At 40.1% G+C, this 18,935-nt stretch overlaps 1 protein-coding gene across 1 annotated transcript in view; it reads right to left on the bottom strand.

Moving 5' to 3' along the window:
- Positions 1-18,935, bottom strand: part of TRIO (trio Rho guanine nucleotide exchange factor) — a 261,531-nt gene that overhangs the window by 157,900 nt on the left and 84,696 nt on the right. Inside the window, exons 3-6 of the mRNA XM_074146261.1 lie at positions 18,305-18,419; positions 13,930-14,122; positions 12,763-13,275; positions 9,286-9,408 (exon numbers count right to left, since the gene is read on the bottom strand). Of these exons, the coding sequence (XP_074002362.1) occupies positions 9,286-9,408; positions 12,763-13,275; positions 13,930-14,122; positions 18,305-18,419 (944 nt within the window). The remainder of the gene's footprint in view (positions 1-9,285; positions 9,409-12,762; positions 13,276-13,929; positions 14,123-18,304; positions 18,420-18,935) is intronic.

Genomic DNA, 18,935 nt, shown 5'->3' with positions numbered 1-18,935 from the left:
ATTCTTACCCTAAAGCTCTTTTTATCAGGTTGGCCTGCCTGCTGGCAAAGACAATTTTGCCCCACTTAGCTGGCCAGCAATCCTTGATCCTCAGAGAGAGGGTCCCACGGTTGCAGAAACCAAAACCCTGTTGCCAACATCAGTTGTATAACAGTTGTTGACCTGCAGGATCCATCTACCATCTCACCAACAGGATTGAGAACAAAACCACCTGGGCTCCCATGCCCTTGCCTGTTGCCCTATGGAGCCATGTAGTCACACTTGAAACTTTCCAGGCCACCCCTGGCAGTATTCCTGGTGCTCGCATGGAAGAGCAGCAGGGCCAATAGTCTGAAGGCTGGACAAGCTTTGGCAGTCTTTCCACAACATCCCAAATTCAAGCTCCCAGCAAGCAGCAAATTTCCATAGACAATGAGTCAGGTTGGGGTCTCTGCTCCCTGCAGAAGCAAGTATCCCATTACTGTCACTCGCCTCTTCTTTTTGGTGCTCCTGTGTGGCTCAGACTCAGATAGCACAAATGCTTTCATAGCTCCCAGCTCCTCATCAGCCATAAGGTCTGTGAACATATTCTATAGCTGCAAATCTGTATGTGGAGCAGAAACCTTCCTTCTAGTGTCAAAAGCCATTATCTTCCAACCTTCGTCATCATGGCAGTCTCCACTGCCTGAACAGACAGCTACAGACTCTACCTGACCCTCCTCCCTTCAGTACAGTTGGTAGTTTGGGATCTTGAAGCTGCAGAGTGCTGGAAAAGATCTGGTCAATCTCCTTCTCATTATGTCTGATGCTGTGCAGACTGCTGACCTCCTCCTGCAGCTCCTCTACTTTGTGACACAGATCCTTAATAACTGCACACCTCCTGTGGGCAAGGAAACTATCTCATGCTTCCCCAGCCTTGGCAAGAGGCCACAGGCATTCCCTGCAGCCCTGGACCTGCAGAGCTATATCTTCCTTCTGGAGCTCCCTCTGGGTTGAGATCTCTGATGTTACAAGGTACAGCCAGTCTAGCAGTAGGTGGAGACTGTGCCCTGGGGTGCATCACCACCATTGCTGAGGACATGGATACTGTTCTGAGCAGAGCTGCTGGCCCTTTCTGCATGAACTACAGCACAAACTGCTGCATCTGTTGGCTACTTCTGTTAGTTGCACTCGTTCTTGCCTATATCCTAAAAATTTACATGTGGAGCCAAACTGCCAAGCACTTTCACACAGAACAGCTGGGAAGAAAACAACAAACACTACTAAAAACTCAATATTCTGCAGTGAAATATTTTTCCCTCTTGCCCACACAGTGCTTTCTGGAATGCCAGCACTCAGGGAATGCCACGGGGCAGTTAGCTACCTGTCAGCAGCACCATCGCAACCTTCCCCGATCGAGGGTTGAGGAACCAAGTCCAATGAGCCGGGGAGACAGAACTGACTGCAACAAGTCTCAGTGAAGGCCTCAGATCAACAAGTGACAGAAGAACAAAACCTGAAACTGCTGGAAAACTATATGGTTATTTACTGTTGAAATATGTGATGGGCAGCCTGTGGCAAAATCTGACTATCCCCCTGCCAATAAGAGAGGTCAGGGGAGAACACGGGCACATGGACACCCAACACCACATAGATGCTGAGCACCTGAGGTGGAACCATTACTTGCTAGCATCAAGCCACCGCCCAGAGCCCGAGACTGACCAGCTAGCGCAAGTGTTGCAGTTCCTCCAGGCTTCAGTGTGCTGACTCATCTGGTGGTAATTGGCATGGGTCACTATTAATTGTAACTGTATACACATATGCAAGCAGGAGCATACCTGACACAGCCTACACCTCAGCTGGTCCACTTAATAAACCAAGCACAGCTGTCTCATGTTGGCTGTTTCTCCTTCCTGCACAATACCACCTTTTCGTTTTTCAGGTTACCCCACATGCGTATGCTCTTCTCTTAAGCACAGCCAAACAACTGGAAGAGAACAGAACTGCCATTTCCAACAGATTTTAAAAGACTGGAGAACATTAGGCCTATTAAGGTGTATGTAGCATAAATACAAGACTGCTAAATGAATCCAGAAAGCCATTACATGGTCTTTTCAGTGGTGTGAAAAATAAAAAAGCAGTGTCAAAAGAGAAAAGAACAAAGACTTTATAATAGACTGCCATTTTAACTGTTTATCACAATAAAGGAAGTTTGGAAATTCTGGAACGTCAGTTAGATATGAAGGACAGGGCACCATAAATGTGAAGCTAAACAAATCAGAACTGAGATGTGGTTAAAACGCATTCATTTTCCCATGGCAATCTGGCTTCACAAGCATGGAAGAATACCCCCATAGGAGTATGAATACGAATTAACATACTGAGAGTTGAACACTTTCCAAGCTATGTATGCCACATTCCTTTCCTCAAAAACAAAACAAAACAAAACTTATAATAATCTCAACCTCCTCCCCCCCCACCTATCATATCCCTCCCTACCTGATATATCTACTAAAGGGTTCAGTTTCAGTATTTTAGAATGCAATGACCCAAAAGAGACAGATTTAGTTAAGGAAGAAAAGAATCTCAAATAGGAACTCACTACAATTGGAGTGTCTTTAACTGACCCTTGAAGGTTAACAAATTTTGTTCAATTTTCTAAAGGGACAGGCAGGTCCACTGTCATTATTATATGACAAATGCATATTTTGTGCGCTGCTTGAGAAGCACTGTTCCAAAGTAAACTGGTGCTCATTCCCCAGGGACTGATGTCTTACTCATTGCACGGATTTACAACCTGGTTTTAGTTAAAGAAGCAATAGCTGTCAGGTAATAACTATTAAAGACTTATTCAGCTATCTCATTTACATCATGTGAATCTGCATGAAACACCTGCAGCTTCTAAATGTGTATCAACTGTCTAAAAAGTGAAAGACTAAAGTGATACTGCATTTCTTTCATTGTGTTACACTTGGCTATTCTAACAAAACTAAGAAGGGAACAATTCAAGTTACTGCATTACAGTATGTATAGTAAGTACACGAACGGACTTAGTACAGTCATTTTCTCTCACAATGCCCTTTAACCAGAAGCTGAAAAGACACCTTACAATATCTGGAAAGCTCCTAATTGCAGAATTATTCCCTAAAGGGAGTGTACATCTAAAAAAGTATTGCTCAGCAAGGCAACACAGATTAGTAGCCTAACACAAGCTGTAGTGCACTGTGTCATTCTTTCATGTGTGCCTGAAAGGCCAGTACACAGGGGAAAATATAGGTGACAGCCTGCCAGCTTAACTGAATTTCTATCACATTAAATACAAAATGGAACTGGCAGATGCCCTGAAGGTTCTATTTTCTTTCCTGGTTTTCCAGACCCATTTAGAAAATGTTTGTTTAGCTCTAAGATTTCAAACAGTAGTTTTCTGACACAGAGACTGTTTATTAAGCATTCAGTTATAAACAACCATCCCAGCAACATGGTCCATAAGCATCATAACTGGTACCTCTATATAGACTGTGGTGAGTTTGAACTATTTGCCCGTGATAGAAGTATTTTAGCAATGGAATTTCCAAATAATCTGCCACTTCACACACAAATGGCCACCAAGACAAGGTGTAGCATTAATGTATGAAATAACATCTGCTTTAATGATTTAAATGTTTTCTAACATCTCTTCTATTCTCGCTCTTGCAGCAACAGTAAAACTAACAGTTTGGGAATCCAAACTTCAAAGATGAGGGCTGCAGAACAACTAAAGGTATCACCTGATCTCTTCCCTTGAAAAAAAAAAATAAACTCAGCAACATCCAGACTACAATTAAGGAAAGCCTTTAACCTGTTCTTCAACCACAAGGATCCTCAAAATATTCTCAGGTAACTATTTAACCATTGCTATCAGCACCAGAACGAGTGAAATATAAATTTCACTCTAGCATTTTCATGGTGGACCTGGGGAATCTTACAGCAAAACTATACAGTCCAACACCAACACCACCACCACCTTTCCCTTCTTACGTTTCACTTACGTTCGCTTTTTCATAATAAATGGCTGGCCCAAAAACCAGGGGAAGCTGACCATTGGCTAAAATTGAAATGAGAACATCCACCAGGGACTATTATGCATGGATCATTAAGTTATATTTCTCAGCACAGGAAGGACATGGACCTGTTGGAATGGGTCCAGAGAAAGGGCCACAAAGACGACTGGAGGGCTGGAGCACTTCTGCTATGAAGACATGCTGAGAGAGTTGGGGTTGTCCAACCTGGAGAACAGAAGGCTCCAGGGAGACCTTATAGCGGACTTCCAGTACCTAAAGGGGAGAGCGCGCTACAGGAAAGGTGGGGAGGGACTCTTTATCAGGGAGTGGAGCGATAAAAGAAGGTTAACCATTTTAAACTGAAAGAGGGGAGATTTAGATTAGAGATTAGGGAGAAATTTCATTACTGTGAGGGTGGTGAGACACTGGAACAGGTTGCCCAGAGAAGTTGTGGATGCCCCATCCCTGGAGGTGTTCAAGGCCAGGCTGGATAAGGCTTTGAGCAACCTGCTCTAGTGGGAGGTGTCCCTGCCTTGGGCAGGGGGGTTGGAACTCGATGATCTCTAAGGTCCCTTCCAACCCAAACCATTCTATGATTTTTACTGGAAGCCCTGCCTGAGCGATCCATTAGTTTAAAAACACCAAAAAGCACAAAACAGGCATTCCCCACTTAGTTACTGTTCACCATTCTGCACAAAGGCTTTAGCGAAAATCTGCATTTCAAAGCAATCTGAGAAACACACAATTCACAACCTGTGGTCTTGCTCTCATTTGCTGAAGTCTCAGAAGACTCAGGGCAGTCTAGAATTCACATGGTGCTTAAGCCTATCTCAAGTGACAACTCTGTATGGTTACAAAAATATATATTTAAAATAAAAAGAACCTCAAGAGTGAAATATATCCGTAGTACAAAGGAAGCAAAAAAGTCATACTAGCTGCCAGCTAACTGATTTTACCTCACCTGACCTTCTTTAGTGTTTTCATTTGTACCAGTACCCGTGGCTGGATTTGAGCAAGCCAAGCCAAGTAAGTCATCTTTATAACTTAACTCTTTAACAAAGTGAGATTCAAGCGTTGTGTTAAAACTTTGATGTTAAGCTCCCAAATATCTCACCAGTGCTCATCTCTGGCACTCTTTCTGGATGACATTATTTGATTACTACCTTGATACAGTGGTCTAGTATATGCAAACAGCCTGTTCTGAAAACATTACTAATCAATTTAGCAATATGCTTACAACTGACACAGGACTTTTTGGATTATGACGAATGAACACAGATTCTACTGATGGTTCTGTCAGCCCCAAGCCAAGAAATAGTCTTAGCACACCCCTCTAATCGTAGCCAGACTCAGCTTCCTCCAAGAAAAATTTCCTTTTGCCTGCATCATTTTCCAATCATTTTGACCCTCACCTGTGCAGTGAGGGGCACAGTTAAGCTGTAATGAAAGCAAGGCCAATTGGTTTAGCAAGAAGAGTAGAAGAAAATATTCAAGTAGATAACATCCTCCTCCTCCATATTTCATGACTGCTTTTGTTTCCCTTGTATCCCAGAAGGAGTGTGGAAAACAGCAGGAAAAAAAGAGTGGACACAGAATCAGTCTCTCCCACTCTTGCATGCAAGTCTCACTAATTGTATGATCCTGGGTACTTTCTTTTTGCAGTTCAAGAAGTCGACAGATCATTTTTGTATTTGCAACTTCAATGATACCTTGTTTGCAAGTTTTTCCCTTAAAAGGTATTAAAAACTAAAAACTTGTTCTGAGAAGTGAAGCATTGGTTTAGTTATCCAAAGAGGAATTTCAAGCTGAAACTGAGTATTGCTTAACTGAAATAAATCTCAGGACTTGACAACAGCAATTTACTGTTGCTGAAAGCAGGCCTTTTAAATAGTACTGAAAAAAACATCCTCATCTTTAGAGAGAAGAATCATCGCGATTTTATTTTTCTCCACAGTTAGGGAACATGGGATCTAACTGCCCTATAAAGACACAGCCTTGACATTTATCAGTGCGCAGTCCCTTGAATTCAGCAATAGCAGGTCACATACCTACAGGTATATTTCAGACAGCAGCATTTTTAGCCACATCAACCTGTGTGTTACACAATGGTAACCAAACATATGTCTGTCTTCAACTTGCATCACTGCACCTATCCAGCTTCTCTCTGGGACAGTTTCATTACAATAAGAACGAGCCTGTCTATTAAGCTTAAGACTTCCATGAACTCATTACTGTTACCTTGAAGTGCAACCACATATTGAATACACAAGATTTCTAGACATATCACTTGCTAATGAAACTGCTGAAAGCACAATAAAATCTCCTCCCCCAACATATTCTTCACCTTTTTGTTTTACAACATTTGGTTTAAACCTCCAACTACTTTGTGCAGCAACTGAAAATCAGATTCTAAAAATGGCAGGAAGCCATTACAAGGAAAAAAGAGAAATATTCAGCAAATCCTCTTTGTCCTTGATGTAACCAACTCCTGCTCATGACAGGAACTAAGTAGCTTTCACAATGGTGGCTCATTTTCAAACTGGAAGACCAGATTAAAATTTTGGCATTTCACCCAAAGGCCGTTGGTCTTTCTCACCCGACTTTGGCATAAGCAGCTGCAGAAGTTGCCCTCCTGCACCTCTCAGAAAGCCAAGCTGCTGCTTGGGAGGTAAGGGGAGATGCAGAGACAGCTATTGACAGAGGGTAGCACCTGCTGTGAAGGGAGCATGTGCCCTCCGGCAACCACAATGTGTTGGGAAAAGCAGCTGCAACATCAATTATCAGGGTTAAGCTGTGAGCAAGTGCATGAGGTTGCATTTAGCTATTTGGGCAGCATTTATCCTTTGAACAAACCTTTCCCACCTGAAGCGAGCCTAAGGAAACTGCCTGGGAAGCAAGATCTATTAGGGTGCAATTAGGGCCACAATGAAAACCTTTCAAAATCTCCTGCATATAATAAACCTAGTACATAGTTGCCACTTTTGCTTCCTCTACCCTATTCAATTGGATAAATTTGCATGGTTGTAGATAGAATTTAACTTTTAACCCATCTCTAGTGTTAGAGCCCTCACCTATGAGATCTTAAATCAACTCTAAAGAGTTACACTGACAGGAACAGTGAACAAATAGTAGCACAGAGTTAAGCACAGAATTAAGCACAGAGTTAAGCACAGAGTTAAGCACAGAGTTAAGCACAGAGTTAAGCACAGAGTTAAGCACAGAGTTAAGCACAGAGTTAAGCACAGAGTTAAGCACAGAGTTAAGCACAGAGTTAAGCACAGAGTGTGAAGAGTGATCAGGAAGAAGCTGAACATCCTTGCAGGAGTTAAGATCACCCAACATTTTTGCAGTTAAAAGCTAGTGAAAAATAAGGCCTACCGAAATTCCATCAGTTCACATAATTTTTTTTGTCACATTCATCTTAATCTTTCCCCCTGATCTGTATGTAAGGCTTCTGCCATTTAACCAAATAAAACCCAGCAAAATTGAATGCTGCTTAAATCAAAACGAGGGATTGATTGTTTTGAATTTGTATTTTCCTATTCTGTGCCAAGGAAGCAATTTTTGGGTGGGGGGCTACACTACGGAAACACACCAAAAAAACTGCAGCTTGTTTTTCCCCTCTTGAATATTTGGACTGGTTAATTTGCTCCAAATTTAAGCAGCTCCTTGCATGCTTCAAGAAATCATTGTATAGGCTGAGAAAAAATCCTCTGTAATTAATGCATTTGACTACTACAGGCAAAACAGAAATTAACAGCAAAAGACTAACATTAAAAACAGAGTAGGAGGGATTACGCTACATTGCTCAAGTTCTTCCTACTGTTGATAGCATCTGAACAGTATGGAAGTAGGAAAAAAAAAGTCACCCCATTTGAAGAAAAGAGGACAACAGTGACTAATGCCAGGACAGATTGACAGAAGAAGAATTTAACCTTTAGAGTACAAGCCCAAAATTGCCTGGAATACCATCCAAAATTACTAAATTCCAAAAGTCATCTCATGTCAATGATGCCTACTGTGCTTCTGTGAGTTTCTTTCTACTCTACTTCATATGCAGAGCAATGAGCAACAACGAGGAACTCCATAAAGGAGCAATTCCCCGTGCCCATGGAGTGGACCTGTATCTTCAAACCTAAAGGTCAAAGTTACGTCTATGTATGACGTTATGTAACTTAATTACAATGTTCTGCAGCATTTTCTTTACTCTTTTCAAAAAGTTCATATTGATTTGTATTTTTTAAAACTTTTGCATACATGGCTGACTTGCGAAAGAAGAAAATGTACCTTCTCTACTCGTGCCTTCTGTTGCCTTAACTCTACCTATACCGTATACAAGAACTGCCTTATTAGTCCTTCCGTTATATTTCAGCGAGATGCATAACCTATGTAAGTTTACTTTGCTACTCTCTCCACAATTAGTAGTCTTGACCTACAAAAACACCCTCTTGCAGGAGTTGATTGTTTTGTCCATACTTTAATTCAATCCCCATCCTTGGGCTGCCAAGGATGTTAATTTCTAACAAGACTGGTAGTGTTCTTCTTTCATTGAGCTGACAGCCAGGGACTGGATTTAGGCCCAGATTCCCAAAGTTATTTAAAAACCTCCAATCCTCCTAGTGAAAAGGACCTAAAACGTACTTGAGAATTTAACCCCCATGTTCAAACAGGAATCCATGAAACTGAAAATAAACAGCTTTCACTCACTGCAAGTTAAAACTCAAGTTTTTAATTGCAGCTTACTGATAGCTCATCCAAAGATGATATTTGACAAAAAGTTTTTTAGCTCCATTCTACTGTGCCAGAAATAAGAAGCGTGTCTTCTTAAAAGTATGGAAAATGATTACACCAGGCTCAGCTGTTGATCACTACTTTTCAGAATTTTTTGTCTGAGTGGCAATCTATTCAGAAGATCCTGAAAGCTATTTCTTTCCACACGGTGCACTAAATTTTGTATTACACAAGATTCTCTGAAATTTACTGCAAGACTCAAAGCAGTACTTAAACACATCCCAGCTTCTAGAAGTCTGGATGCTTATATTTGAGAACTGCTGAGGTTGTGTTGAATACTGCCACTGGTCAAAATAATTTTGTTGCTTGATCAAAGTACCTCTGTACTTGGCTGTCCTTTATTTTCCTCCTTTGTGTTTTACAATTTCACTGCTCAAATACAAATTTGCACTTCTTGTAACAGAAGGAATTATTTGTGTGTACGATTTATGAATTCTACCTTAACATAGAGCAAATAGACAATGTGCCAGTGCTGTGGAGTGAGGCTTGTTCTTACCATACAGTTCATGGCAAAGTGATTGTGCTGTGTCTGAAGCTCCATCGCGTGGGGGTGACTGGTTCCAATCTCTGTGTAGCTGTTCAGAAACAGACCTTTGTTGTGTGTGATCCAGTCAAACATCTATGGGAAAATATTAAGGAGAAAAAGAAAAATCACTGATTTGTTATGTCAGAAATCTCACAGTGATGTAAGAAATCTGTGAACACAGAAGACAGAAAGAGTCTAAGGCCATGAAAATTAACACTGATGCTCTTTCTGTTGTAAGTTACCATACATTTTAACCAAATCATTACTGAAATCTCACTTTTTGGATGAGCTGAGGCTGTTAAATTTTTACTATAGGTGTTTATCTCAACAAGCTACAGTAAAGTCATAATCATAAAGTCATATACTTCATTACTACAAAGAAGTCATAGTAAACAAACAGGCTTGGAGCACAGCCCCGAGTTACCAAGCTTATACGTTCTCTAGTGTCAGCATTTCATGACGTCAGCAGCTTAGCAATTTTGAATGAAAATCGCAACTCATGGAAATTAAATATAAATTCATTCTTGCTGATCAAGTACTTCACCAACAAGTTTAATATTTTTAGTGCATAACTTCACAGCAGATTTGAAAACAACTTTTCTATTGTTACAGAATCACAGAATCACCTAGGTTGGAAGGGACCTTTTAAGATCATCTAGTCCAACCAATTAAAAAAAAAAACAAAAACAAAAAAAAACCAAAAACACCCCCAAAAAAAACAAAAAACACACAACACCCACAAACAAACCACACACACCACCACACCACCCAACACTAATCCATATTCCCAAGCACCATGTCAACTCCTCTCTTGAATACCTCCAGGGATGGTGCCTCAACCACCTCCCTGGGCAGCCCATTCCAATGCCTGACAACCCTTTCAGTAAAGAAATATTTCCTAATATCTAACCTGAACTTCCCCTGGTGTAACTTGAGGCCATTGCCTCTTGTCCTATCATCTGTAACTTGGGAGAAGAGACTGACCCCCGCCTCTCTACAGCCTCCTTTCAGGTAGTTGTAGAGAGCGATAAGGTCTCCCCTCAGTCTCCTCTTCCCCAGACTGAACAACCCCAGCTCCCTCAGCCTCTCCTCGTAAGACTTGTGCTCCAGACCCCTCACCAGCTTCGTTGCCCTTCTCTGGACCTGCTCCAGCACCTCAATGTCTTTCCTGTGGTAGGGGGCCCAAAGCTGGACGCAGTACTCGAGGTGGGGCCTCACCAGTGCCAAGTACAGGGGGAGTTTTGTTAAACAAACAAAACTATACTTGGGCACAGAGTTACACGTTATCTTCTTCCAGGTAAGTTTAAGGATAATCTTTAGGTATGTTTGTTTTGTTTTTTTGGCCAAAAAAAAAAAAGTATTCTAATATTCAAGCAAATTTTAGGAAAGACCTTCTCTGACAGTTATCATCAACAGAGGTACATAGCTATGTAAACAGTGGCACTGGAAAACAAAGTTTTCAAAGCTGAAGCAACACAGCGAAAGCCTAAGTTTTACACCCCCATCCCCTCGTCCCCTGCAATGGTCTTGAAATCTTTACTATAGCTCAGTTCAAAAGACCCACCTACTCTCTGGATAAGCTGAAAAAGATTCTTCGGAAAAAGAATGATAGCAATGAACAGTAAGTACTCATTTAAAGATCTTTTAACATATGCTGGCTAAAAGAGCAATACTATCAAATCCATTATTCCACCCATTTGACAAATCAAATTATAAGTAGACCACAATACAGTAAGGACTATAAACAAACAAACAAAAGTTTTAAGAGCTTAGACAACCAAGACAGCTGATCACATACTCCTAAAGTTTTCAGTTTCTTATCTAGACTACAGTGAAGATGTGTTAGAACATTACTCAAATTAGACACTGGTCCTGCTTGTGCCCGCCTTTCTCTAGGCAGTCTGACTTTGCTGCATTCAGACACCTACAGGGCAGTTCCACTCAGATTCCCTCCCACCTTGCCCCTTTTTTTGCCTTCTCTTCCTGAATAGAACCTAGGAAACACAGATAGGAGCTTATGCGGCCACACGGCAGGACAGAGATCAACCTCACAGGCTCAAGTATTTCACAAGCAGTTTCTTAAACCCAAGTTAAATAGGATAATTTTAGATGAATAAATAAAGGACTTATCTTTCAATATCATGTGAGCATCATCAAAATATATTTTGTTGATGCTGTAATAAAGAGTAATTAATGCTATAATTAAGTGGCTGAAAAGTTGCTAAAAAGCATTTCAGGCTTGAAAGACCAATACTAGACCAACAGTTTGTTATTTTCCAAATTATTTTATGATTCTAAATTCACTTGACCAGATTTTTTTTTCAACTCTTTACATGTCCCCACTCTTTTCAGTTATACTCATTCAGTAAATGCTTACTTTAAATGGTACTTTAAAAAAAATTACTTCCTTTTTAAACACGGCAGAAAACATTAAGAGTAATGTAAAGAAAGTCCCAGAGCTGAAGCGATCGGGGGTAAGGGAAAGTACAGAGGAAGAAAACAGAGGAACAAGTACAAAGGGAAAGTATTATATATGCTTGCTCTGTTTTTACTCTTCCTCGTGCATCTGCTTATGACCACTGCTGGAGAGCAGGATACCAGTTTAACAGCGTCTGGTCTCACCCAGTTCAGGCATTCTTACACAAAATATTTTAAGAAATCTGACAAAAACCATACTTACCACTTGACTGCATAGCCTTGTTACTTCCCCAGAGAAAAACTCCCCACCCTTCCTTAGAGCTATTTGTTCCATGGTAACAGGTTAATAATAAGTGATTGCAAAACCATTCTATATGAAAACAGATCTTATTTGAGCTCATCTAAAAGTGCACTGCCTGACATATTTCCTTTTCAAATTCCATGACAATCATGGGCTTTCTCATTTGAAGGGACTGGTTAGCCCGAAACATTCTGAGATCACTCAGTTCCCTGTTAATGACATATGCACTGTCAAAAGAGATACATCAGTTTTTAGCCCGGGACTTCGAATGCTGCATCAATGAAGTAGTTCCCCATGTCAGCCTCTTCAGACTTTGTCAACTGCCTGTCACTCATATCCCAAGAGCTGCTCAATAGGAGACCAACGTAGTCCTTAGTCATCTGTATTTATGAAGTATACAGCGTTCATCTTTCGTTGATGCATGCAAATGCATCTGCCTGGAACAAAAACTTACCAAAGCGAAAGCTTTAAAGCCACTATCACTTAAAATTTTCTTTGATGAGAGCTACCTGTGTTCTTTAGAGCTTAGAATTACTATCCCCTTTGCTCCAGAAGATGAAGAGTCACTCGCAATCAAGAAATCCTTTATTTCTCATTAAAAAGCTAGTGATTAACTCTAAAGACAAAAATTAGAATTTGCAGTTATCCTTGGTACTTCTTTCGAGTCTGTCAAGCTTTGTTCCCATCACTGGCAGCACCCATTTATAATCCCCTTCCCAATCCCTTACCTTTTCAGCATCCTGCTCAAACAGCCTGAGCTGAAAACATTGGTCCAATTTCAATTTCCGCACATGCCACATCTGATGCAGATGCTGCCGTGTTGAGTGCAGCCTGTCCAGCATGGTGGATACTTTGGGTAAAAGGTTCTGTAAGTCTGCATTCCCTGACCCAGAGTTCTTTTTGGGGAAGCTATCACTGCTCTGTATCCGCTGGAGCAGCTTTTGTCCTTCCACATCAAGGTCCTCGATAGGGGCCTTAATGACTTTCTTTTTTAATTGTGAATGCTCCTCTATCATATTGCGAGCACCTTCCAGGTCCTGAGGCATTTCCTTTTTTGACAATATATCTTGCAGTTCCTCCAGTCTGGACAGCATATGGGTTGCATTGCTAATGTAGTCCTCAAAGGCAACTCTGATTTCTATCCACTCCTCATGGTTGTACTCCAAACAGCCATCAAATTCTGGGGTTAGCTGAGAAGGATCAACTACTTTGGTAAGGCCTTCAAGAGACACCATATTTGTCTAAAAAATAAAAATGAAAATAAAAAATGTTGTTACTGAAATGAATTTGAAATTTTCTTTCAAGTTTTTGTTTTTCTCTTTTAAGAGTTGATTATTTTGCTCATGAAGTGAAAACTTCTCTCATACACGTCTTTTAAAATATCAATTCTGATCAGCCTCCTGTCTTGCAGGTATTTCCCCAAATGAGAGAAATATTTTATTTCTTTCTTACCTTACTAAACTTAAGGAGAAAACAGCCAGGACTCTTTTGAGTACTGTTTTGATTAAGTTTTTACTTTGCGTACTGTAAGGCAGCAGGAAGATAACAGCAAGGTTCAGTTGTCTGCTTTCCTCTGCACAGGATGCTGGAGATACCACAATTACCACAATATAGATCAAGACAACAAAGAGATGAAACCTAACTTTTTACTGTTAGGGGTAAACCCCCAATTCCATTCTCTCTCACACTCAGTAAAAGAACATAAATGACAACATGCACAATTACCTAGCCTAAATATGTGAAGAAAACCACATTCCCTCTAGCACCACTGGTCTAATGTACCTCTCTTCTCATCTGGAACATTACTTATCTGAGAGTTTAAGATGCTGATTCAGTAGTGAGCACACTTAAAACCATGAAATAAATGTAAATTTGTATACCATAAGGGAAATTACCTCAAACTCAAACTTAGAGCTGCCAAAGTTAGTCCTCTGTTTCTGCCAGAAATTGTCTGGCTTGATTATCAGTGCAACATGAATACAACATGGAAAGGATTCCTGTAAAATCTTCAGCAGAGGCTTTATGGAGTCCCATTTTGACCCACGCATATCTACAATGACGGTGAATCCTCGTTTACACACTTCCTCACTGCAGAAGAAAGAAGAAAAGGTTATCAAGCAAGTGTTACAACTTCAAACACAGCACTCCACTGCACCACACTGCCAAATGAATGTGGTCTCCTCAGCTAACCGTCACACCCTAGGGTCACACTGTTGACCAGCTGACACGCACAGCGGATCTCATGAACCTCTCAGGAAGCTTCTCTCACCCCCCTGCCAAACTCCTTGTTGGGTGATAGCTTTACATCTGTTGCTGATTTGATTATCTACCTTTATCTCCTCTTTCATTTTCATTGTTTATGTTCATGATGATTCATCTTCCAGTCTTGTTTCTCCTTCACCTTACACACACATTAAGCACACCGTTTACCGAAGCAGCAATATGCAATTTATTTACAATAGACTCTTCAGAATACACACACACTTTACTGATGACAATATTCATGCCTTTCTAATGCCTGAGGCAATCCTCTAAAAGACAGAAGATGGCATACTGTTCTTACCTACCATTTCCGTAATTTTTTTAAGATGTCCCAGATCTAATCCCATATTATCAGAGAATTAAAGAGTGTTAGTCTGTAGAGGGGAAAAAAACCCCACCTTTATTGACAATTCCCTCTGTAACAGGATTGATTTGTGGATAGTTAATGGCTAAGAAAGGATTTTATGGCTGTGAAGAAAACCACATCAACCTGTTTCTACAAAATTTGAGCTCAATTTTGCTGTCCAGAAGTTGACAGACCTTACATTCAAATTCTCTGGCAACTGTTCGGAGAATGGCAGATCTAATTTCTTTTCATCAATACCTTTTGTACCCTTAGTGCTTCCTGCTGATCAAAAGTAGTAATCACCACCAACACCAGAAACTTTGATTTTGTGCCAGTAGAATTTGCTACATGACCTTGTTAATGTGGAAAGGGAAAATATTTCAAAACCAACACATCATAGCCAGTGGACTATCAAAAGTGACCAGATGTCCATTGTTTCAGTACATGAATCATTTTCAGGGATGTGACTAAGGTAAATGCAATTCTGGAGTTCATGTGGTGAGGTTTTCAGAGTCCAAGAAGTAGGGAAACTTCACTGGCGTACTTTACACAGCCCCATTGGCCACACTATAGAAAGATGAATTAAGACTGACACAGGAGAGAAGAATTGCTGCTGAAAGAAGCGGTAATACAGGTTCCTTAAAAGAGGATTTTTTTTTTTTTTTAAGTTGGTAAAAGAAAAAAAAAAAAAGCACCATTTAAAAAAAAGGAATTCGTCAAGATAAACATTGACTGTCCCACTTGCCCAAAAGTGGACAGCCAAAAATGGCAACGGTACCAGGAAAATACATTAAAATGGAATAGTTTGGAATACATGTAGGCTACAACATACAATTTTCTGACCATGGTGAAAATGTTTTCTAACAGTCTCGCAGGATTAAAGGACAAAAACAACTACTGCTTTAAAGATACACTCATTATTGAAAGGCTATTACGTGAGTGCTGCTCAGCCCACCCCTATCCTACCACACAAACTGAGCATTGCATGAGGAGAGCTTGCCACTAATTCACACGAGGCACAGATCTACTGGGGTGTACAAAGCGGCCCCTCATCATGTGATACAATGCAGACATGTCCTCCTGTCATGTGGCCCCATCATCTGACAAAAGACTAATCCCTTTTGGCCAAGGATCACAAAAGTTGTTCTTGGAGTGAGACAAGGTCACCTGTTAGGTAAATATGAACTACACTAATGCCTGGTCCAGGCAACGTCGATGACTTAATTTTAGCAATATTTTTAAATTAGATAAATTGTTAAATTAGGAACATTGTGAGACTGAATCACTGTGTTTACATCTCTTGCCAAACAACTGATACCTCTGAATCTTCAGCTACATAGAGTAACAGTACTGCAATAACTAACAGACTAAAAGTTTGGGGCTATTTGTACCAACGGGGACTACTTAATTAGCAAGAGTTGCATGGTCAGCCCTTAAAACATGACTTGTATGAAAATGAGTCTTTTAATAAAGTTCCCTTCATTCTCAACACTTAGTCATGCTTAAAGAGATATAAAACCTGCACTAACTTAATTTTTATTTTAAAACGATTGATGCTAAATTAACATACACCTTTTGCTAGAGGATCACTGTATTTTGCCAGAAAACTCTCTTGGGCATATTTTGATGCATATTTATCTACTAACTTCTCTAGTAACTTGAAGTGCTAGAGGGCTAGTGTCCCGGTTCGAAGTAAAACCAAACCAATTTTCTGTTCTGTAACTTTACATCCCAGCTAGGCCTCCTCTAACTCTCTGAAATTAACGGCATATTGTGGAGAAAACTGCTCGTTCTCAGAATGATAAGACCAATGTTTGTGCTCCATGCCAAGGAATGGTATGCAGGGAGGCCCTTGCTTATACTTATTGCTATAACAACCAAGGTCAACTATTTCGTTATTTGCCCCCTTAGGGGGTCGGAAACGGAAAAAACGTAGAGGGGTCACATCAGCGGGGAGAAGCGGACAGGAGAAGTGACCCAAACCTGACCAACTGGGGTATTCCATCCCATCTGCCCCATGCTTAGTATAAAAGCTGAGGGATCAAAGGGTCAACCCCCTTCCTGCGATGGCCGACGTCCAGAGAGGACTCTGTTCATCTGCCTTTGATCCCGATCCGTGTGGTCCTGACTCCAGAGCTGGAATCCAGTTCCCATTCATCGCTGAGTCCAGTCTGGGACTTCCCCAGTGCCTGCCAGTGACGTGACTGTCATCCTGGGAGCTTGATACGATTTTGTATATATTGTATCTATTTCATTATTTTCTTCTTTATTTTTATTTTAATATTAATTCTTCATTAAAGTAGTTTAGTTCATTCTAAACTTCTGAATCTCCTTATCTCTTTCTCCTCCTCTCTCCTCTTTTTGGCGGGGGAAGGGAGAGGGAAGGGCCATCTGTCAGTCTGGGTTTGGTAAATTTGGCCAAAACCACGACAGCTAGAACACACCTCAAACATTCAAAAGTGAAACCAAACTATTTCAGAAGTAAAAATCTCAAATTTACTTCCTGTCCTCCTTCCTCTACCTCCCCCAAATCCCCCTGTTAACTTTAAAAAAAATAAATTATTAGTACTAAACACTCCTACACTTCAAAGTAAAATAAAGACTAGAAGAATTGAATTACCAACAATTGCTCTTAAGGAAGGTAAAACACACTCTCAACTAGATGCCTTGAAGTTATATTTATGAAAGTACTTTTATCAGTCTGAAACTAACAACTTAGTACATCAGGTGCAAAGAAGACTGCCTTTAAATTAACACATTACAGAAATATGGAAGATGCTGCATTCGGAGATGTTGTCCAAGGCATTTTTTTTCAACTGTAATGGTAATTGCTTCATGAGGTCACAGGCAAACATATTCAAGCACAGTCAGCGTTGCTCCAGTCTGCATGAAAAGCTGTCAGATTCGGAGATGGACCTAAAGTTAGCGTCTTATGATCACTTCTGTCCCCAATTCAGTTACTGCTAGGAACAAAGTTCTATGTGAACAAACTTTTTTACATCTGTATAACTTTTTTTTTAAATATATATATAAAACTATATGTATGTGTGCGTGTATATATACACACACACTAGGACTGGATTTGACTTCTGCCAATTTATTTAAATAGCACATTGTAATTCATAACTTAAATTGGTGATAATACAATTATATTAGTACTTACCCTGATCTCTCCACAGGTTTATCTGAGACCTGTACAAGCAATTTTATGTATTTTTCTCCCAATTATTGCTGTGCTATATCAATACACTAACTTATCAAATACAAGTAACAGGAGTTTCGTGCTGACCTCAGTCTGCCCAAGGCACGCTGTGAGTGATGACCTACATGTTTCTGATTATTGATGTACTGAAAGCCTTTGAGTTGCATTTGTAGTCTTCAACACAGTGACAGCAATATAACATGGCTGTACCATTTCCAAGACACAAACTACTTACAGCTAAAGCACACCAGCCATTCTGCCAACAGCCTTCCTTCTACAAGGTAGAGTAATTATTTAGGTCATTTTCAGAAAAGCAGCTTGAAAACAGTAACTGGCAGAACATGGTATGAATTTGCTCATTTTCTTAACCTGCTCAGTCTTTTAGCTTGTGGGTGTATTGTAACATAATCCATTTATTTTGTTTTATAGCTTCAGAGCTTATCAAGAGATCGTCACTTACCTAGGAATACACGCTAGGTATGAAATTAGTCTTCTAAGATCTTCTTGCCGTATTCTATCATGATTACTACGAGCTGGAAACGTTAGAATGGGACCTCCACGCTTATCTCTGCCACCTGAAAAATTAAACATGTTAAAAAAAAAACAACCACAGCATAACACCACTCTTGTTTGCAAAACTAGTCTCCACAATATTTTTGGAAAACTTAAGTACTACACTGTTTCACGAATATCCACTTAAAAAAAAAAAAAGTGATTTCAAGTTAAATGCCAACACTGTCATTTAGAAACCAGCTTGAAATTGAATTTTGGGAGTTTCAATTAGCATATTGTCACAATTCCTACAATGAGGATGTATCTGTCAAGAAAACTGAAACAAAGAATACCCATAGCATTACCCATCCACATTACAGTCACATTCAAGTTTGACTGGCAGTGTGACACTGCCAGCAGTGGCGTTTTGATATGTATTTAACTTTGAATCAGTAATTGTACAGATTAAATTTAAATATAGTTATGCTACTCTGTAGGCAATTATTTAGAGGATACTTAGCATCAACTTCATTACTAGCACAGAGTTTAGGTGTATAATATTTCACACCCAATGCATATACTAGATGAGCAGGTAGATA

This window comes from Numenius arquata, chromosome 4 (assembly GCF_964106895.1).
Source record: "Numenius arquata chromosome 4, bNumArq3.hap1.1, whole genome shotgun sequence".
Classification (NCBI taxonomy): domain Eukaryota; kingdom Metazoa; phylum Chordata; class Aves; order Charadriiformes; family Scolopacidae; genus Numenius; species Numenius arquata.
The sequence above is the reverse complement of the archived record's forward strand: the minus strand, read 5'-3'. Positions and strand labels throughout refer to the sequence as shown.